Source organism: Gavia stellata, chromosome 22, assembly GCF_030936135.1.
Source record: "Gavia stellata isolate bGavSte3 chromosome 22, bGavSte3.hap2, whole genome shotgun sequence".
Taxonomy (NCBI): domain Eukaryota; kingdom Metazoa; phylum Chordata; class Aves; order Gaviiformes; family Gaviidae; genus Gavia; species Gavia stellata.
The window spans coordinates 14,413,071-14,435,192 of record NC_082615.1 but is presented as its reverse complement, the minus strand read 5'-3'; the positions used below and the strand labels follow the sequence as shown (position 1 = coordinate 14,435,192).

The window sequence follows — 22,122 nt, the reverse complement described above, 5'->3', positions numbered from 1 at the left end:
GACCATCCTGTGTCATCAGGGCTCATGTTCTTGGAGCTTACTATTTTAGATATGAACCACCTGAAAAGCTGACAGACTTTTCTTGACAGGAGAGTTGGGAGACAGCTGTAGACAGTGGATGCTTAGGCATGGCTGAAGGGTGGAAGCATATGGGGGGGTGATATTCATTAACTGGCATGGGCTGGGACACAAATGTTGCTCTTGCTGTGGTAAATCATGATATCACTGTGTCTTCTGGAAGATCCTGGAGCCTGCAAGACAAGACAAGATCCTCGTGTTAGAGGTGCTAGGAAACCTTGCTTAAGCCTTCCTTTCCATTTTCATTGTACTTTCCAGAGGATACTAGGCTCTTGGCAATCACCACCTGTGGATTTGCTTTCTAATCTGTCCTCAAGGGATCTTCCTCCCCCAGCCCAGCCCAAGCTTCAGTCTGTTATTTTCTTCTTTCTTTTTATTCCCCCTCTCTTTTTCCCAGTTCAAAGCCGTTTGTTCTGTAATTGTTTTTATCTAACATTCAAGATCAGGCATATCCCTCTCATGTTGACATTTTATTCTTCTCTTTTCCAGAGCTACAGAGCTAAGCTGACCCAAGGAAATGAGGCTGCATTGGAGACTGAAGCATTGTGTGCCTTTGTTCAGCAATTTACAGGCATTGAATACAATAAGGTAATGTTTTGGGGTTTTTTTATATTTCTCTGTTGTACAGGAGGGGTGTGGGGTTTTTTTGTGTAATGGAGATGGATTCTCAGACATTGAGACTAATGGGAAAAAAAATGTTAATATTTCCAGCTGCTGGAGGTTCTTCTGCCCCTGAAAGATCTGGAGGCTCGTGTGAAAGCTGCTGCAGACATGATAACTCAGATTCATACAAATATCAATCATGAAGCACTCAGCTTTGCTGCTGCTTCCTTTTACCGTAAACTGAAGGCTGCTGACAAATACATACCAGAGTCCAAGTATCATGGGAACGTGACACTGATGCGGGCAAAGTCTCACAATGAATATGAAGAAGGTCTGGGTGGAGACTACAGACTCTCAGAGGTCAGTCTGAGGCCCACTGGTGACTGTTGAGGTTTTCCTGATATTTGGGGGAGCAAAAGAAAAGCATGGAAAATAATTCTTGCTGAGGGAGAAGTGACAAAACCAACCTGAAAGAAATGATCATTCTGTAGCTATTGTACTCTTAACAAGAATTAAAAGTCCTCAAAAGCAAATGAGTTGATTGGTTCCAGGCACTTTCTCAGGGTAGGGAGAGCCAGGAGAAGGTCTAGCCTCTATATTGGATAAGGAAGTGTTTTCTATAGCTAATTCTTGCAGGTCTCTAGATAAGCTTTAGATAATAAAGATGTTAAAAGAGAGGAACTTGACAGAAGTAAGTTTTGGTCTCCTTTCACTGTAGACAGCTAAAGTTTGTCTACTGCATGAGGGCAGACTTTTGAAGAGCAAGTGTCAGCCTGCTGACAATAGAGGCAGCTTTTTCTTAGTTGCCTTTTGTGGACCACTTAGAAGTTAGTACGTGGGTTTCTTGTGGGCTTAAACTTAGGTTTTCGGCCTGTAGTCCAGATAAGGTCACTGTTCTTTAGCCCCTGTTCACATAAAAGGGTTAAGTGTCTTACATTATGGTACAGATACCAGGGAAAAGGAAATTATTTTCAGAATTACCTTCCTGCTTCTGGCATCTCCTATCCCTTCAGAATTCTAACTGACAATCATTATTGATTCCAAGCTAACTTGTACATTATTGAAGTTACAAAATGACCTTAAAAGAAGATTCATGGTGGTGGGGGAAAGATTAAGTGGAGTGGAGGGTTATTTGGTTTTCTTAATGGCTTGGAAGTAGCTACTTTATCATTCATTCTTTGGTATTGTAAGTAAATTATTCTGCTAATATCAGGTTGGTTGGCTTCTTGCCTAGCTTATATTTGAGTGGATCACCTGCCAGGCTGTCAAACTATTGTGCTTTAAAACACTGCTTCCAAACAAAGCCCTGCAGCTGATCTATGAAAATGTGTCAGAGTAAAACTGGTACTGTTTTCAACTGAGGTTGGTAGAGACAGTGGTGTAAACTATGAGTAACTTAGAAGACTGACAAACCCAAAACAGCTAGATGACCAGCTGGTTGTAAATTGTGAATGTAAAGTTTTTCTTTTTCATATCTGTGCAGGTATGCGATGGGAAAGTATCTGTCCACATTATTGAAGGGGATCACCGCACCTTATTGGAGGGAGATGGTGTTGAATCAATTATTGGGATCATCCACAGCTCACTGGCAGAGCCACGTGTCAGTGTCAGAGAAGGTTAACTTCTGCTTACTTACTGTCAATGGTGAAGAAAATGCCAACAACATTCCTTGTTATGACAGACCCCAAGGAACTCTTCCTGTTGTTCAACATCTCATCTGCTCTGCTGCCAGAACTGGGAAGTCCAGCTGAACTTGATTAGTCTTTTTCTCTCTCTTGCTTATCTTTTCCTTTCCCAACTTTTATGGGTTGTCTCTCTTCCTTCCTTTACTAGGCTTTGTTTTCCCCTGGTATCCCTGTCCATGTTACTCTAGTGCTGTGACTCTGTCACTGTGCACTACTATGAGGGTTCCTCACCGACGGTTGCTTCCTACACCCTTGGCAGTATGAAAAACAAATTTAGTAGATTTCTTGTGCTCTATATTGTTTTGTCTTAACGGTATTCCAAAGGGTATGTGATAGCACTTGTTGACCAAGCCAAGTGAGCAGGGAGGGGAGCTGCAGCTGATTTCGGAGATAACTTTTGTCTGTGAAGAATCTGTCTGTAGTTAGGTCAGAAAGAGGATTCCATTGAGGCTTTTGTAACTATATTTTTTTAATTTGATATATTCTAAGTATTTATTGTGTCAAACCAGAGACGACTTACTTGGTTTTAATTTATCGTGGGTTATAGGAGAAAAGAAACATCCCTTTCTGGAGGGAAAGGTTTATTCTACAAGGGGAGGTTGCCCATTTGTTAAACCAAAGTGCATCTTTGGACCAGTCTGGTTTCATTTGTTTTGTTTTGTTTTTTCTTTTCCTCTTTCTCCCACTGCCTTGCCCTGTTCAGAAAGGAAAAGGTAGAAAGGAGGGTTCTTGCCAGCATCCACTCTTTTGAGGAGAGAGAGATATGGGGGGGAAAGGGTGGATGGTTTGACAGATGCTGCTGTGTATTGAACAGCCTTAACTTGGGCATGATAAAAACAGGCAAAGCTGTCCCTCAGCAGGCACTTTGTTTATACTTGTGCAAGGTTCTGTGCTCTGCTGTATCAGAACCTTAGTAAAGCATTAAGACTATTGCTTTACCTTATTCCCTCCCACCTCCAGTCTCACTACCCAACCAGACATTTGGAACAGGGTGGGAAATAGAATTCTTCAACAATAACTGAATAAATCCTCCTACCCCTGCTGTCCCATAACCAAAGCTCAGGCCAACATAACAAGCATCTACCCAAAGCCCTGTATATTTTATTTAGCACAGGACTTGCTTAAGCCTCGTGTATTCATTTTCCTCTCAGTAATGAGACTGGAGATCCCACATAAGTTAGCTAAGTAATCAGTTTGATGGTATGATTTTAAGATAATACTACCTTTTTAAAGGAAACTTGCATAAAATTCAGTTAAATTTCTTGCCTTTGCTATGCTGGATCTGTCCTTTCTGAAATCAGTAAATCTTTGCTACACTTATGATACAGAGGAGACCTGGGTAGCAACAAAGCACCGACCAGGAGGAGCTATTGTGCCTCTCGGAACTGCTGTAAAACCCCAGTTCTCTCCATCTTCATCCCCCAGTGAAGTATCCTGTTAGTACAGGAGCATTCCAGTGACAGGAATGGGTGTCTCTTCACTGCAGGTTCTGATCTAGTGTCTTTTGCTTATACCACCCTCTGTTGATAGTGGCTGGGTTTACTGGTTTTAGTTTTATAACATATTTCTTTTGTGAAATCTGAAATAAAACCAACATGTCAGCTTAAAGCATTTCCAAAATAAGTCTTGTTCTATTTTTTCTTTTTTTTTCCTTTTTTTAATACTTTTTCATCTGAAGAGTATCTTTTTCTCTTTGGCTTTCCTAGTATTAAACAGAATTGATCACTTGTTGGCTTTTTGTCTTATTCTCTACCACCATTTCTTAATCCTGTGTTTCCTCTGGAATCTCTAATTTCTTGGTATAAAGCAAAAACAGCTGCTGGCACATCTGATGTGGAGTCTGTAGAAATAATAACAATAATAAAGAACACTTATTATTCTGGAGCATGGCTTCTTGTTGCCATGATTTTGGTACATTAGATACAACCAAACCACACACCCACCAGATTGAAGTGGAAACTCTCAAATTCTAATTCTGGCTCCATTGTTGCTGTTTTGGACAAGCCATTAATGCTACTGCCTCAGTTTCCCCATCTGTAAAATGGGACTAATAGCATCTACCTCAAGGTCGTTGAGAGTGTTAGATAGGCAATGGGTATAAATGCTATTAAGTTGTTAGGTGGTAACTGAAGGAGGGAAGCAGGCAATGTGTGAGGGTGAGGTGCCTTACAGCTGCAAAGAAGAGTGGCTATGTTAACTGGGCATACGTGTATACTATGGGACTCATTATACCTACTGCATACTATCCATGCACATCCTAAGCATAGGATACTACATAAAACAAAACAAACGCGGACTGGTTGGTTGGTCTGTTTTAAATTTAACTAATGGCAGTTGTAGTGAGCCTGAAAAAAAGAGTTGAAAGAATCCTACTTGCCTTGGTTTGTATTGAAAACCTAGAAGGAAAAAGAAGAGTGATTAAACTTCAGCACAGAAGTGTTGTACCTGCTTGCTTAAAGTGTTTAACAAGTTTGAATGAGCTATGTGGATGGAGCAAGGACTAATGCTGTTCCAGCTGTCAAAGCAGGAGTTGGACAAGTTCTCTGTATAAACATAAACGTGCATGGTCTCATCTAAGCAAAGCTTGGAGATACTGGTTTAGTAATAGAAGTTCCTCAAGAATTACTTATAGCCTATATGCTCTCAATGTTCTTGTGGTTGTTATTTGAAAAGCAGAAGGCTGTTTTGTTTCTGTTTTTGTTTTTTCCCCAAATTGTCTAATTATGAGCTGCTGCCCTGTAACTCATTATGTAACTGGCTGCTGAATACAGTGTGCCAAAAATAAAAACCTTATTAGCACTGGTACTGCTTGTTGTTTCTCAGTAGTCCATCAGATAGACATAGGTAGAACAACACTATCATAATGCAAAATCAAATACTGCAGTTGTTTGCTTCTGTGCTTGTCTTCTCACAACAAAGTCCTTCACATCTACCCTTCTGTGTGAAACTGAAGTGGGAGTCTCTTGTCAACCAATACTCGATTTCCATCCCCCTTCTCAGCTAGCTTCTCACAGGCTTCTCTACACCAGCCTGGTCTTGATCTCGAGACTGAAAAACACAGTCCCCTGTTGGCCCTATAAACTTGTTTAGCCTTATAAAATTACATTACTATTCTGAAATGGTGGGCAGTATACCTTAAATCTACAATATAGCCTTAACAGTAAGAATAAGAACATACAGCACATATCATCAGCATTAAAGCTATTATTTTCCTTTTCTATTCTACCACCTTCCTGAGCGGGAAGAAATACACCTCTCTTGCCAAAGATGATAGCTAAAAAAATGCAAGCAGGGTCACAGTTTACTGGTGATGTTAAACAGCACTATCAGATAGCAGGAGCAGAGCAGCTTTCTGGTGCTGAGATGGAGCTTAAGAAAGACCCAAAAGGTTTAAGGTAGAATAGTGATAAAAGAAGAAGGTGTTTGTTTCTCTTGCAGTTAGTGAAGTTACCATAACTGAACATGGGACACCTTGCCAACAAATCAGAGTCAGAAGAAAAAAATGACCCTGAAGCAGCTGCATAAGAGGAAATGGGAGTGTTGAAGGAGGGTTGGGGAGGCTGGGTATTTAAAATAGCAAAACTGGTTGTTTAGGCCTCTGGAAGGTAGTGGAAGATGGTAGAAAAGAATCAGAAGAGCTGGAAGCGTAGCTATTTCTTGCAGCAGGGTTCATCACAGCCATGAGTGCTAGAAAGTTGGGGAGGAGGAAAGAAATGTGGGCTTTGACAGTGAACTTGAACTGTGAAGGCTGTCAAAGGACAGGTTCTAACAGACTTACTGAAAAGTTGGACTATACACGGACCCCTGCTTAGGCTCTGGTGCTTTGTTGTTGTATATAATGATTTTGTTGAGTTTTTCCCTTTTGAAGAAAGAATATCTAAAGGCCTGTGACTAAAGTTAGGCTGATGTATTGGCTGGAGTAGCGAGGCAGCATTTTTGATGTTCTGGAAGGTACTGGCAGATGAGAAGAGCAAATCCTCCACTGCGCTCATCCCAGTGGTGGGCGGTAGCTTTATAAAATGCTGCTGAACGCACGGTTTTGTCATGTACGTTGTTATTTTTGGTTCAGCCAAGTGGATCGTTTCCACCACTCTGCCCCGATTGTCTGACACCGAGGACTGGCGTGACCCCCTCGCTTAGGCCGAGTTCTTGTAATGCTCCATAACCGCTTCACCTCGGCATCTGTTGGGGAGAGGCCGCAGCGCGAAAGCAGGAACACTTCTCGGGGCTCGTGCGCTCAAAGAGCGGGAGGGCGGGTGCGCTGCCCGCCCGGGCGGGATGCAGGGTGGGCTCAGGGCCGGGGCCGGCCGCCTGCTGCTGCACAGGCCGCGCGGCGCGAGGCGCGCACCGGCTGACGGCCACGGCCAACGGCCGGCGCTTCCTGCGCTGGCTTACGGGGCGGCCCGAGCAGCGGCAGGCGCCGCGGCAGGAACCTGTAGCGTCCCAGCCAGTGCCCGCCACCGCGATGGGAAACCGGGGGAGCGCGGCCTCCTCACGTCACACGCCGGCCCTGCCCTTGCCCGGACTCTTCCGCGCGCGGCACCTGCTGGCAGCGCCGCCGTTTCCGGAGGGGACGGCGCGCAGCTGCACTGCTGAGCCGGCCGGAGCGAGATGGCGGTGGCACCGTCCGGCCGCCTCCGTGCCCTGCCGGGGCCCTGCGATCGCGGCCGCCTCCGGGCCTCAGCCGGTGGCCGCGAGCCCCGGTACGGCGGTGCGCGGTGGCAGCTGCCGCAGCGCTGCGCGGGCAGGCAGGCAGGCGGGAGATGCCGAAGCTGCGAGGGGAGGCCTTCTGGAGGGAGACGCTGCGCAGCGCCCACTACGTGGTGGCGCCCATGGTAGACCAGAGCGAGCTGGCCTGGAGGCTGCTGAGCCGCCGCCACGGCGCCCAGCTCTGCTACACGCCGATGCTGCACGCCCAGGTCTTCCTCAGGGACGCCAACTACCGCCGTGAGAACCTCTACGGCGAGGCCTGTCCCGAGGACCGCCCGCTCATCGTGCAGGTGAGCATCGCGACCGCCCGCGGGCCGCCGGCAAACGCCACCGGCGCCCGACCCAGCCCGGCCGCTGCGCTCCCGGAGCGGCGGCGCCTGCCCGGTCAGCCCGAGCAGCGGGAGCGGCGGCTGGGGCTGCCGGGAGGAGCTTCCCCGGGGTTCACCTTGCGGTGTGCTCTTGGGTAACGCTACAGCAGCAAGTCAGCATTGCCAAATGCACCCTCGCCCTCGTCGTCCGCCCCGTTTGTGTTAACAAATCCAGCCGTTTTCCAAACGTGCGTGATTTCAAGCTAGTCGATCTCACCCAGATTTTGAAGTGGGTGAGACCTAAACACCTAAACACTGCTAACAGTACTTAGCTTGTGACTGTGAGTTTGTTTATCCCTTGTCTAGCAAAGAGGATTTGGTGTCTTAACCACAGGGGCCTGGAGCATTAGACTTCTCACAGGGTTTCAGTCCTCTACACCTCATCTTTAGAGAGAGATGGCAGCTGGTCTTCAAGAGTCAAGGGTTTTTCCAGATCTGGTACTGCTCAGGGAGGATCACAGGTTTTTGAGTAGTTCTGTGAAACCGTGAGCACAGTGCTTATCTATAGAAAAAGGATGCAAGGAAGATAGGACACACTTTTAAGCTTGTGTTGCTTCTGCTTCTCAAGTACTGTGTGAGGTTCAGGTACTTCCCTCCACTCCATCCGAAAGAGGAAACGGGGCCTGCGGAGCTAGAGAATAATGCAGGGAAAGACAGTCAGCATGAGCAGAGGAATGGAGTGATTTCCACATGTGGAGCAGTTAAATGGATGAGGACTGGAAGAGAGGTGTCTCCCCTGACTGAGGGAAGAGATGAGAGAAGTCTGTGAAAGTATGACTGGCTTGAAGATGACGAATGAGAAAGGAGTGTTAAGTAAGAGTAGCGATACTGCGAAATTCATTACCGTGGGATGTACTGGATGCTGAAAGATTATGTGAGTTTAGAAGGCAAGCAAAGGAAAACTCTATTGAGGCTCATTAGGTGCAGGAAACACCACTTCTGCTTCCAAAGTCCTTGAAGACACTTTCCAGCTTCTGCTGTTGCCTAGACATCTGTTGTTGACCATTACCGAAGCAGGATGAGGTGGACCTTTGGTCAGTCTCAGTACAGCTTTGTATATTCTCCTTTTTCCGTGGGAGGTAGTTTCTTTTGCCACAGAAAAATACAGGTGGCAGAATTTAAATAGTCTTAGAAAGCTGTAAGTCTTCTGAACCCAGATCTTCAGCTCAGTAAGCTGTACATTCTGTGCGAGCCTACCTGAAGGGTGTCAGTTACTGTGAGCTTGCTGTATTAGCCTTCATTCCTCTGGCTGCTATTCGACATAAGGCACAGAACTAACTAGATTAATCTTTGGATTGACCCAGTACAGCAATCCTTACTGAGTTCTGCAGTATTTCTGGGCAGGCTTGGGTTTTGGTCACAGACTCTTGGAAACAGATTAAGCAGAGGTACATCTGAGCCCAGCCTGTTCTGTGGGCTTTGTTTACTGTGTAAAAATCCTCACTGATGTGCCTTGGTTGGAGGCTTTCCATTGTTTCAGTCATCTCGAAGAAAGCAAATGCCTTTTCTGGTTTTAGTTGGTGTCAGCCATAATTTATGTAGTGCTGTAGGGTTTAAGTAACACCTTCTGCTCATATGTGTTTGAGTTTAAATCCATCATATTAGATAATGTGATGCCATTTTTTTTGTTAATAATGAGTTTTAGAAAATCTGTTTAAAAGCATAAATGAGAAGAATAGTCTGGCTCTGTCCTCTTCAACAAAGCAGCTTCAAATTAATCTAATTTTTCTTAATAAATTGATTTTTGCATTGTGCTTTAAATGTAATATTAATTATATTTAAGACTGAGCATTTGACTAACAGTCCAATGTGTCTATTTCACACTCGACACTAATGTGAATTAATTTTAGAGGCAGTGGTGCTTATTGGTATCTACAAAGTATGAATTGTCTCAAGAGCCAGAGACACCACAGGCAACTTTTTTCTTCTGCACCACCTTTATGTTTTAAACACTACAGCTGTTCGTTCTACAGGAGATTTTAAGAGTTATTCCCTCTTATTCTTGGGTACTACATGTAAATTATTGTACAAGTATTTATTTGCCTTTTGAATGCTCATCTTTCTCATTTTGTCATTTGAAGGCTGAGGATCTTTTGCTGGTAAGTGTCATGGTTTTTGTTTGGTTTTTTTTTTGAGAAATGGTGTTTGCTATTATTAACTGTGCATATTATGCCTGTTTTCTGTAACAAGTAGTTGCTTCATAACTATGTCATAACATGGCAGTACTTGAAGAAACTTATTGCCTGATTATTCCACTTTCCTTTGTCTTTCTCAGTTCTGTGCCAATGACCCTGAGGTGTTTGTCCAAGCAGCACTGTTGGCTCAGGATTATTGTGATGCCATAGACCTAAATTTGGGTTGTCCCCAAATGATTGCAAAAAGAGGTACGTGCAAATCCGAACCCTGGATAAACAGAGAAATGGCATGTTTCAGATGTCAACGTTGGCAGTAAGACTTCAAGAGGACCAAATTAAGCCTTGGTGTCGGGGGGTGGCTGCAGTACTGCTGAAGTCAGACTTAGTTATGCCCACTTTAACAAGTAATGCTTTGTAGTACCTAAAGCAAAAATTAGATATACTAATAATTAATTCCAGCTTCTCTTGAATGACACCTCTTGTGTCTAAAATATCATAGAATCATAGAATCATTTAGGTTGGAAAAGACCTTTAAGATCATCAGGTCCAACCGTAAATCTAACCCTGCTAAGTCCACTGCTAAACCATGTCCCTAAGCACCTCATCCACACATCTTTTAAATACCTCCAAGGATGGGGACTCAACCACCTCCCTGGGCAGCCTGTTCCAGTGTCTGACAACCCTTTCAGTGAAGAAATTTTTCCTAATATCCAATCTAAACCTCCCCTGGCACAGCTCGAGTCCATTTCCTCTCGTCCCATCACTTGGCACTTGGGAGAAGAGACCAACACCCACCTCTCTGCAGCCCCCTTTCAGGGAGTTGTAGAGAGCGATGAGGTCTCCCCTCAGCCTCCTCCTCTCCAGACTGAACAACCCCAGCTCCCTCAGCCGCTCCTCATCAGACTTGTGCTCCAGGCCCCTCACCAGCTTCGCTGCCCTTCTCTGGACACGCTCCAGCACCTCAACGTCCTTCTTGGAGTGAGGGGCCAGAAGTGAACACAGGGTTTGAGGTGCAACATCCTTCAGAAAAAGTATTTTTAGCAAGAGCTTGATTTTCTTTCTGATTTCAGTTGCTCAAACAGCCCAATTTTGCAAAACTGCATTTAAAATTATATCATGCAGGCACTTACCGTCTCCTGTTTCCTTGATACTTACACAGAGTTTATTCATATTAGCATATAAGGGGATAACACCTGCTGAATCCCTTAAAGATATTGCCAAGATAGCCATGTTTGAAAACCAGAACCAGTGTTTGAAAATTTTGGATCAGTTAGGATGTTGATGAAAGATTTGTTCAATAACTGCCCATTCCTCTTCTAAAATGTCTTTCAAAGACTAATAGGACATGATCAGCGGTGTATAGGGCAAATAGATCTTTCAATCTGATCAGGTTTTATCCTGAAGGGATTTTTTTAAACGCATGGTATAAACCCCTGAAAGTTGGACTTTGAGCTGCCTGTGTCAACATACTGACCTTAGGGAACAGCAGTGAAAGTAGGGTGTGGGGATTCATTGTGTATCCTGTTAATCTAGGGTGGCATGAGGAACAGAATCATCCAACTCTTCTAGTTTGGGCAGGACAGAGCAACTCTGTTTCTGCCAGTGAGGCATATGAGTGTCTGGATCTTTGTATGTGAACATTTACGAAAGCTGTATACTTCAGAATCTTACTCTTCTGTACAAATGTGTCATATGCTGTTTTACTGTAGGTCACTATGGAGCATTTCTGCAAGAGGAGTGGGATCTTCTTCAGAGAATGAGTAAGTCTTTAGAGAGGCTTCACTTTGAGAGGGAATGGGATGAACTCGTCATTGAGAGGAGGTTTAGGGATTTTTGGAGAAAGGAGGCGCAGCATGTTCCTTTGGAGAGGGCTGTGTTTGGGGTTTTTTTTCTTTCTTACTGTATTCCAGCGGCACCCTCAAGATACTCAGTGGTATCCCACTACAAACTCATGCTAGATCTGCTAAAAGACTTCAGTACCTGAAAGAGACTTCAGGTGTAAGTGAGTCAATTAAGTCCCAATCTAATGATGGCTTAGTGGCTCTCCAACTCTAGAAACAGCAGAACTCCCAGCGCTTTCCTTTTTCACTTTGAAGTTCTCGGGTGCGAGGAGAAGTGTTTCTGCTTGAAGCCACAGTTGCCCTTTTCTGATCAACTCAACGTACTCTTTCTGTCCACAGCACAGCAAGTTATGCCTCTCTTCTTCAAATTTGTGTAGGATGTTTTCAGACTGTAGGTAGCAGTTATGAAACGGTATAATTTTTTTTAAAGTAGTACATCCTGAACTGATCTAAAAAGCAAGGTTTTGGTTATTGTGTAGAGCTGAGAATGTACCTTCACCCTACTTCAAAGCAAGTGTCTGAACCATGAAGTTAAAGAGTCTTACTTCTGTTTGTGTTCCCTGTGGTCCAGGGGATCTTGAATTATATTTGGCACAAAGACACTGCTGAGAACCTGGAAAGACAGACAGTGCTTCCTTGCCCAGCGTGTAATGTGGTTGTTAGGGCAGTTTTAGGAGTGAGAGATGCAAATCAGAACCGCCTCAAGGTAAGAAGAGAACCCAGGTCATCTAGTTGGGTTAGAATCCAGGCTGTCTATTAAGAGAGTTGTCTTATTAGGCTATTGTATAAAAGGTGGGCAAAGCTTCCTCTTTCTCATTCTCCCCCAGCCTTCTTTAAAATGATGAAGTACTATTTTCTGCTTGCACCTGTATACACCTTGCTTGCTCCTTTGAAAGGGTGATAGGAAGTACCTATCATTAGAGCTTCTAGGATTTGGATTAGAATAAAGCGGGTGACTTCCTACGTTATACATCCAAACTCGGGAAGAGAAGAGGATTTCAGACATGCCATTGCTCAGTGTTTTTCTGTTGGCTGTCGTCATTATCTCTCTTTTTAGTAGTTTTCTGATTCCGTGCACTGTGTAAAGACTATGGGAGTTTAACATGTTGTTCTAGATTTCGGCCTGACTCTGTAACCTACATTTACTACTTAATTGGGTCCACAGCCTGCCTCAGTTGATAAGCCTCTGCTTGCCATGGGCAAGACTCTGCTTGTCATGACTATCTGGGTGATAATTTGGAAAGAAGCAAAGGATCTCTTGTAGGAAGGGTAGACAAATGAGCATTAATGTTGCTGGCAGAGTAGGAGTACAATAGCCTGTGATGGTAGTAAACCTGTATCAATGATTAAGATTTGAGCGGGGTGATCTTTGAAAGTTTGATGCAGTGGAAACTTTAGGGCTATTAAATGCTGACTATTTTATGCCTCCTTGTTAGAATGCTAATTTTGTGCTTCATGTTTTCATTGATTAACCTATGCAATAAGGATTGCAGAGGACTTTGCTGATTGTTTAAGCTGTGAGAACTGCATAGCATTAACTTTTCAGGCTTTTTCCATGCCACACCCAGTATCAGATCTTGAGGAGAGTAGGCACTTTTCATAGCATTGTGCAGCCCACTTACCTGTCTTTTCAATCTTTCCCAGTTTTACTGGCTAACGAGAAGCTCTCTGTTCCCATCACATGCAAAATCCGCGTTTTCCCAGAAATTGACAAGACAGTGAAGTATGCACAGATGCTGGAGAAAGCTGGCTGCCAGGTAAGGAGGCAGCTGCTCCCTGTGCTGTTGCATTGGATACGTGTCTCTGTGTAAAGCATCTGATGACCAGATCTTGGTGTACTGTGGAGATGAACAGGCTACATTGTTTTACAGACAGAGAGAATGGGATGCAGAGAAACTGTACGTATTTGCAGTCATAGGCAGCAGGTCAATAGTATGATACAGAAGACATCAGGACCTCAGAGTCTCTGTTGTAATCACTGCAGCATCCTTCACTGTGGTTGAGCATCTCAGTCTAACATAGTGCTGCAGGAGGCAGTGGGAATGCATGAAATCCACAGGGCTATAGAAAAAAAAACAGTATCAAAGATGGCCACCACTAGTGAAGAAATAGGCAACCTTCTAGGATTTAACTCCAGTTAAATTGGAAGAGACGGTCTGTAGTTAGAGCCAGTACTGACAGTATTCAGGCTTTCTGCTGAGGAGCAAGCCAGATCAACATATCACAAATTCCAAAGTGAATCATAAATGGGAGCCAATGCAATAGGAAATCTGTAGGTTCTCCCAAGATATGATCTTGTCATGCTGTGGAATAGCAAGCTGAAAGAAGCCCAAGACCATGCCATGGTAGTTGAACTACTGACACCCTTCTGTGATACCAAAGTCCCTGCACTGTTGAAATAGCAGTGGGAATTCAGTGGCATCCGTGAAGTGTATGGGGTGAGAGGAAATTTTTGTCAGTGGATTTGTTCCAGTGATTTGTATGCATGAAAAGTAAATGTAACTTTGTGTTCTAGCTGCTGACTGTGCACGGCCGTACTAAAGAACAGAAAGGACCGCTTGCTGGCGTGGCATCTTGGGAGCACATTCAAGCTGTCAGGTTAGTGAGCAGTAACCAATCTTAGTGGATTTCTGCTAACACGCTATGAAGGTAGATTTTAAGCGGAGTGTGCAGTGTCATTGAAGAGCAAACAAATTTGTGTGACAGGAGTAGAATTTCTGGGTCGACTCTAAACATTCTAATTCTCAATTTTATGCATCTGTTTTATTCACTGGTATAGAAAAGCTGTAAGCATTCCTGTATTTGCAAATGGAAACATCCAGTGTCTCAGTGATGTGGAAGAATGTATCCGTAAGACAGGAGTGCATGGTGTCATGAGTGCAGGTAAAGAAAATGAACTTTTACTTATAATAGATGAGAATATGAACTGTTTCCTACTCTCTTAGCAGCCCTGTATACATCTATTAAAAGCTTATGTAAGACTGGCTTGGTGAACAGATTTGATCAAAAGCTGAGTGACCATTCTCTCTGCTCTTATACTGGCCATCTCTTACCAGGACCAGGAATTAACTTAAGATTTGTAAGAATTGTTATGTCGGACTTGTAGTACCGTTGAGTGGATAGGTCAAATCTAATTACTTGACAAAGGCATATGGGACTGCTGTTGTCCTGGAATATTTTCATGACATTTGTTAATCAATGGAATGGGTTTTGAATGGATCTTGATGCAGTAAGTGCGTCCACTGATTAATATTCCTACAGATGGTTACTTGACAAAGGCATATGGGACTGCTGTTGTCCTGGAATATTTTCATGACATTTGTTTTTGAATGGATCTTGATGCAGCAAGTGCGTCCACTGATTAATATTCCTACAGATGGTTCGTGTTGGGTTGGGACAAGAAAGAATTGTCATAACTTCCTACAGGAAGAGCTAGGATAGGCATCAGAAAAAGCTTCCAATCACTCACACAGTTAAAGCAATGAAACATTTTCTGGGAGGTTGTAGAATCTTGGTTTTAGAAAATACTCGTTAACAAAAGGCTTGTGAAGCTAGTAGAGAAAAGCATAGTGAGAGGTAGTATCTGTAAACTTAGGCCAGACAAATGTGAATACAGACATAAAGTAAAGACACCTATTGTCCAAGTATTTAACCATTGGACAACAAAAGCGGTGATTTCTCTATTAATTTTTTTTTACTGTCTTTGTGTCAAGATTGGATGCCTATCTGGAAAATGCACTGTAATTAGATATGAGCTACTTGGCTCAATTAAGAATTGTATCGTGAAATACAGTATCCTGAGATCAGGCTAGGGTTTTATGGACGCTGTGTTCCTCCTTGTGAATACACAGCTGATGTGTCTGTGACTGGCTCGTTGAATCACAGCAGAGCTGATCAAGCTCTAGAGCCTAGGTTTTGTTTTCTGTTTCAATCCTGAAATGAAAGTTTGAGTATTTCTTTTCATTCCCTAGAAGGTAATCTTCATAACCCAGCTTTGTTTGAGGGACGAAACCCATTGGTGTGGGAGATGGCTGAGGAGTATCTGGAGATAGTGCAGAAGTATCCTTGTCCATTGTCTTATGTTAGGGCTCATCTCTTCAAGCTCTGGCATCACACGTGAGTATCTCCAGAGAACTCTTAATGTTTTCAGGGCTCATCCTGCTTAGCAAGTGTCTGGCTTTTCTGGACAAGGATTTGTTTGGCCAGAATTAGTATGCTGGAAGGTTTTCTTTCCTGGACCTGTCTGGAGAGAATGTGGGCTGAGGCCTTTACCCTTCGCTGCATATCTGGGAAATAGGGCATGGGGAATGAGCAAGTTACCACAAGATAAGCTAGGGCGTGAGCTCACAGCACGTGAGCTACCATGTGGTGATTGCCCATATGCACACATGCGCTTTATGGCAAACGTGAGTTAACTCCGTGTTCATTGTGAGGCAAGCTGTCTTGCATTTATTGTGGAGTAAAAGCATGGCCATGGGCAGTTACTGAGGAGCAGCTGATGCACTGTACGTTCACATTAGATTGTCTGAAAGTACCTTGGTTGTGTGCCAAGTATTTATTTGGAAAAGAGGAGCAGGTATGTGCTTTTCTCTGGGCTTACAAGAAAGAAGATAAGCTTCTAGCAAAGGCAAGTGCAGCAAGAAAAATCTATAAAAAGCTTTCATAAAGACATTTTTAATTGATCTCCTCAGTCTAGCAATAATGAATAAATATGACTTGATGTTTGGGATTTGCCTCAGGCTTCAAGTTTACCAGCAGCTGCGTGAAGAATTAGCAAAAGTGAAGACTCTAGAGGGCATTGTAGATGTCAACAGGGAGCTGAAACTACGATGCCAGGTACCAAGATGGGCCCTAATCTCCCAGAACAACATTGTCTGCACTTGGTGGGAAGTTGCTGTGTATGTCATGCAGTGGATGTCTGTTAGCCACTGCATTGGAACTTTGTCGCTTACCAACCTTGATATTGGTAGTTTACTACAGTAGCAGCGCCTTAAACCTCAACAGCTTTACGTGGGATAAAGTTGATTTAGGAGTTACAAATCTGCTTCATTGCATCTGTCTTAGTTGAGGTTTTTTGCCTATATTTAACTGTCAGTAACTGTTAGTTTAAATTCCACTTTGCGGCTTCCTGGAGTTTGAAGTATTATTTAGAGTATTTCCTGAGAACTCCAGGAAAACTGACTGTAACTCTATGCTGCAGGAAGAAATAGCTAATCAGAAAGAAGGAGAAAAGCCAAAAGAAGGGTTGCCTTTTTTCCACTGGATCTGTCAGCCATACATCAGGCCAGGGTGAGTTACCTATTCTAACATGGACAGGTACACATAGGCCTTTCTCACCCATACAATCAGTACAGAGCCATCCAGTTCTGTTCTAGGAGCTTACATTCATTTGAAAATAAGTGAAGACTTTGGCTTATTTTTATTCTGGTTTGGTTTTTTCCTAGTTATTACTTTGTTCGTGGGGATGTTGCTCATTGTATGCATCTTCTCCTTTAGATCCTCCTCAGATTTCTCTCCCTGGAAAGTAAAAACCGAGAATTCCACTGCAGCTCAGAAAGAGCACCTGATATGCAACAGATATGCTACCTGATAGTATTGTTATATGTAACACAAATGTTGCTGGTAACTGCCAGGGTAGCAAGGATGGGAACTAAATTATATTTTGTAAAGGATGCTTGTGTTGTATGGACAAGCTTTCCCGATAGCTTATTCCCTTTCTGTTGTGAAAACTGGGCTGAAGAAGAGAACAAGCATGTCAAGATTAATACTTAAGTAAATACTTACTTAAGTAAGTACAACCTGGGAATAACAGGTTAACAGGTACCTAACTAATTTAACTGGCCAATTTTCAGTGACTTTCCAAATGATATAGCTGACAGTGTGTCTGTTATTAACAGTCAGTGTTAGCAAAAAAGTTAGCTTTTTCTATTCCACTTCTAATGGTAATGACACTTCCTTGTAATTTAGCCATGACAGAAAGGTTTACAGTTTACACAGATTTCTGTAAACCAGAAGAGTGGCTAGGGAACACCTACTTCTTCCTTTCAGCCAACTTCTGATGATATTCACTTTTTCAGGCCAAAGGAGAGATGCAAGGAGAATGGAGCCAGTGGGACTGAAAAAGGTGTGCGAGGGAAACGTGCTCTGGAAGAGGAAGAAGATGGAAATTCTGAGCTTCTGTCAAAGAATAAGCAAAAAAAGAAGTTAAGAAATCCAAATAAAAGCTTTGATCCATCTTTAAAACGTAAGTTCCATTTATTGGCATAAATGCATGGAAAGTTGCTGATACCACATTTGACATAAATTGCCACTGCTTTATTTTCCTTGTTTATGTAGTTGTAGAAACTTCTTTAAAAAGAGCAGGGATTATTGGGAAATTTTGGTAGTAGGCAATGTGATTCAAATTATGTTCATTAGTAAAGAAAACAAGGATCAAAGAAGTAGGTCACTGATCCACTATAAGCATCTTTTAAAATCAAAATGCTTTACAAACTAAATTGTAGCTGTCACTAGTATTTGAAATTGAAATTTCATACGCATTTCAAGCAGATGTCCTCCTCTTTTACACTTGAGGATTAAAATTTTCTATGTTCAGATTTAGCTTAGAGGAAGTTAAAGAGTCAAAGTATCTTTACCTCTGCACTGTTCTTTGAGGTACTATATTTTTATTTCAAAAAGAGTTTCTCTCTGGCTAGAAAAGCACCAAGCTTTGTCTGATCCTGATTTTTTTTTTTAATTTACTTCTTCCATATAAAAGTACCATTGCTGAAATCAGCTCTTTCTCTTTTTCAGCCAAATATCCAAAATGTGATCAATGTGGAAACCCTAAGGTAAGTCAGTGCCAGTGTCCATTAAAGCATTTCCATTAAATGGAAATTAAATGACCATGTAGTGGTCAACGGCTCGATGTCCGGATGGAGATCAGTGACGAGTGGTGTCCCTCAGGGGTCCATACTGGGACCAGTATTGTTTAGTATCTTCATCGATGACATAGACAGTGGGATCAAGTGCATCCTCAGCAAATTTGCGGATGACACCAAGTTGAGTGGTGCAGCTCACACTCCTAAGGGATGGGATGCCGTCAGAGGGACCTGAACAAGCTCGAGAAGTGGGCCCGTGTGATCCTCATGAGGTTCAACAAGGCCAAGCACAAGGTCCTGCACCTGGGTTGGGGCAACCCCTGCTATCAGTACAGGCTGGGGGATGAAGGGATTGAGATCAACCCTGTGGAGAAGGACTTAGGGGTACTGGTGGATGAAAAGCTGGACGCGAGCCGGCAATGTGTGCTTGCAGCCCAGAAAGCCAACCGTATCCTGGGCTGCATCAAAAGTAGCGTGGCCAGCAGGTTGAGGGAGGTGATTCTGCCCCTCTATTCCGCTCTGGCGTGACCCCACCTGGAGTACTGCGTCCAGCTCTGGAGTCCTCAGCACAGGGAAGACATGGACCTGTTGGAGTGGGCTCAGAGGAGGGCCGCAAAAATGATCAGGGGGCTGGAGCACCTCCCTATGAGGAAGGGCTGAGAGAGTTGGGGTTGTTCAGCCTGAAGAAGAGAAGGCTCTGGGGACACCTTACTGCGGCCTTTCAATACTTAAAGGGTGCTTAAAAGAAAGATGGGGACAGACTTTTTAGTAGGGCCTGTCGCGATAGGACAAGGGGTAATGGTTTTAAACTAAAAGAGGGTAGATTCAGGCTAGCTATAAGGAAGAAATTTTTTACGATGAGGGTGGTGAAACACTGGCACAGAGAGGTGATAGGTGCCCCATCCCTGGAAACATTCCAGGTCAGGTTGGCTGGGGCTCTGAGCAACCTGATCTACTTGAAGATGTCCCTGCTTATTGAAGGGGGTTGGACTAGATGATCTTTAAAGGTTCCTTCCAATGCAAACTATTCTATGATTCTAAACCCTGAGGTAGGTCCATGCCAGTGTCCAGTAATGCATCCATACCAAGTCCTGCTGATATGTAGGGGAAAAAAAAAGTCCATACTTAGGCAAAAGCCTTTTAACCATTAACTGTAACCAATCTCTGAGGTGAAGGTGCTGCACTAAAATCACTAATATGTACATTCTTTGAGATCATTTGCCTTCCTTTCCAAAAAAGTGTTGTCTTACTGCTGCTGAGGGTATTTATTGCCAAGACAGTTGAGTTAGATGAAAATCCCAGGATCTCTTGGAAACAAATCTCCAAACTTCCAGTAATTACACATGTATATTCTACTGTGAAATTAAAACCAAAACCCCTCTTACTAGGATTAGTGGTGGGTGGTGTTTTTCTGCAAGGATTGAGAATCTGAATAGCTGGTGTGGTTGTTGGTGTACTAATACAAATATTTTAATCATCATCAGTATGGTCTGTATGTGAGTGTAAGGCAGCAATCGGCAGCTCTGGTTTTTTTGTTGGTTTTGGATCTACGCCCTTGAGTCATTCTCAGCTGTTTTTGCTAGCAGAGTAACATCCACTTTCACCATTATCAACGTTAAACAAGCCAGCTGTTTTCCAGCATATAGCTGTTGCATGTAGCATATATATTTGAAACTCATATATGAAACTTCCAATATTTGATATTTGAAAAGAGTTCTTTGGTTGGTTGGTTGGGGTTTTTTTGTTTCTTTTCTCTTGAGGAACATGGCTGTTTCCTTGACAGGAAGATGTTGCTGAGTGAGCAGAGTGTAGTTATTGCTGCTAACATACCTGTACATGCAGACATACGAGCAGGGTGTAAGATGCAAGGAATAATTGTGTGTTCTAGCTGAGAAAGTAGCATTACAGCTATGGGGGGTGGGGAGACAGTGACACACACATGTGGCATTGCTCTCTTTTCTAACACACTTACAGCACCTTAGAAATAGCAGCCAGCTGAGGCTCAATTTGGAGCTGCAACTACAGAAGAAAATGTGTCTCTCCCTGTGTTCATTACTGGGAAAATACTGAACATTCACCTGGCCTGCTTTCAAAGCCATCCTGTTTCATGGCTAATTCAGGTGACATAGCTTGGTGGGTCAACCATGATTGTCTGAAGCTGGGCTTAGTCTCATTTTTTGTTTTGCTCTTACAGCATTGTAATGTTGCAGGCAGCCCTTGAAACCTTGTGAGTGGGATTTTTTTGTTTGGTTGGTTTTGGTTTTTTTTCCCCTAGATCGTATGTTTCTAAGCTATGTCATGGAATGGGGGGGGAACAAAATAATAAAAAAAAAAATTCAACCAAGGGCTTTCCAAAAGTGAAGGAATTTTTAATTGCAGTGGAGGGAGACACACCAAACAAAAAACCCCCATGTTCCTGAATGATCAGTAAACATGTGTGAGCCAAAGCCCCGCAGACAGCCAGTCTAGTACAGCCAAGTTGTCAACTATGCAAGACTCAACTGCTGCTGTCCCCTAAGGGTCATGCATTATATTTTAATATATACTCAGGTATATTTTAAGCTGCAGGTAGGGAAGTAATTGGCTGTGGTAACATTTATTTTAGGCATAGCTACAGGTGGCAGCAAGCATGTCAGGCACTGTGTTTCACATACTACTATTGCAGAGAATGACAGCAATCTTACCTGTTACCTTGTTCCAAAGTGCTTATGGCACTTGCCTGCTTGTGTTGTCTAACTCAGTCTGCCCAACAGATTACTAATGTTGCAGAAGTTGAATGTGGAATTTGTTTTCGTTTTTGTTCTCTATGTATAAACAGTTGATAGCTGCCCCGCCCCGACATCAACGCTGTCATCTTCATTAGACTGAGGTGTGACTGCCTAATATACTAGTTCTTGGGCTTTTTTTTTTCCCAAAGGTCTGAATGTGCAGAGCTGTATTGTTGCTTATTATAGTAAACAATAATAATTTTATTTGCACTGATACAAGCTTCTTTACACCCCCCATCCCAACCCAGGGCAATAAATGTGTGTTTAACATGTGCCGAGGATGCTGTAAGAAAAGAGCATTCAAAGAGACAGCAGACTGTCCAGGTAAGTGCAGCTGTCCTTACAAGTCATTGAGCACATGTCTCATCTGCCATGTACATTCATTACTTTAATCTTTGGTTTATGGGGCGTGGGAGTGTGTGTTAAAATCCCCATACATAGCTATCTAAAATTTTATAGTACAACTTTAAAAGCCTACTCTGTATGGTATTTCTTCTGCTTCCAAAGCCTTGTGATGTGTAGTTTCCAGACTATGAGGACCCATTCTTTGTAACTATAAGGAATGAGCTGTTCTGTTTACCAGTGCTGTCATCTCATTTCAATTTCTTTTTCTCCTTCCCCCCACCCCCCATCCTTGCTTCTTCAGGTCATGGATTACTTTTTAAGACCAAATATGAAAAATCCCTTTCATGGCAGAGTAGTCAAAGAGTAAGTCAAAACCCAGAGATCAGTCGGAGAGGAGATGTAGATGTGGGGGAGACTGCTGTACTGAAGGAGGCTGGTGACAGTGCAGTGTGAAGCTTTGGAAATGAATAGTTAAAGAGCTCCTGCCAGGCCTCTGCTTCCCTGGGCCAAAGACCATGCCGTCTCCAGCTCACCGTCAGCTGTGTGAACTTGTTACACAGGTTTATTTTAAGTTCTGGAAAAGTTTTATTTAAGTAAAAAGCTGCTTACTCAGGGAATTATCCTGCATTTGAAATAAAAAGGATGCAATTAAATTTCTCATGCTGTGTTTTAAAGACTGAAAATACTGCATTTTTGGGTGGGGGCAACCTATATAAGCTGCTATCACAA

At 43.2% G+C, this 22,122-nt stretch overlaps 2 protein-coding genes across 3 annotated transcripts in view; both read left to right on the top strand.

Moving 5' to 3' along the window:
• Positions 1-5,168, top strand: part of FASN (fatty acid synthase) — a 46,585-nt gene extending 41,417 nt beyond the window's left edge. Inside the window, exons 41-43 of the mRNA XM_059828032.1 lie at positions 568-666; positions 790-1,041; positions 2,165-5,168. Coding sequence (XP_059684015.1) covers positions 568-666; positions 790-1,041; positions 2,165-2,302 — 489 coding nt within the window. The 3' untranslated portion in view covers positions 2,303-5,168. The remainder of the gene's footprint in view (positions 1-567; positions 667-789; positions 1,042-2,164) is intronic.
• A 1,961-nt stretch (positions 5,169-7,129) lies between these two features.
• On the top strand, positions 7,130-22,122 carry DUS1L (dihydrouridine synthase 1 like). 2 transcript variants are annotated; one of them, XM_059828141.1, is made up of 13 exons: positions 7,130-7,366; positions 9,720-9,828; positions 11,289-11,339; positions 13,065-13,177; positions 13,936-14,018; positions 14,200-14,303; positions 15,392-15,536; positions 16,160-16,256; positions 16,621-16,709; positions 17,498-17,664; positions 18,213-18,250; positions 21,297-21,372; positions 21,695-22,122. In XM_059828141.1, exons 1-13 carry the CDS (start codon positions 7,130-7,132, stop codon positions 21,844-21,846), a joined length of 1,461 nt encoding a protein of 486 aa, XP_059684124.1. In that variant the 3' UTR covers positions 21,847-22,122. The 2 variants fall into 2 exon arrangements, with proteins under 2 accessions (XP_059684124.1, XP_059684125.1); XM_059828142.1 differs by having other exon boundaries at positions 7,242-7,366; positions 15,395-15,536.

Excerpts from the sequence above, each read along its gene's own strand:
- DUS1L (XM_059828141.1), top strand. The coding sequence starts at position 7,130 with ATGCCGAAGCTGCGAGGGGAGGCCTTCTGGAGGGAGACGCTGCGCAGC. Across the intron at positions 14,019-14,199 it reads GAGCACATTCAAGCTGTCAG|AAAAGCTGTAAGCATTCCTG; the intron begins GTTAGTGAGCAG and ends TCACTGGTATAG. Across the intron at positions 16,257-16,620 it reads AGCTGAAACTACGATGCCAG|GAAGAAATAGCTAATCAGAA; the intron begins GTACCAAGATGG and ends TCTATGCTGCAG.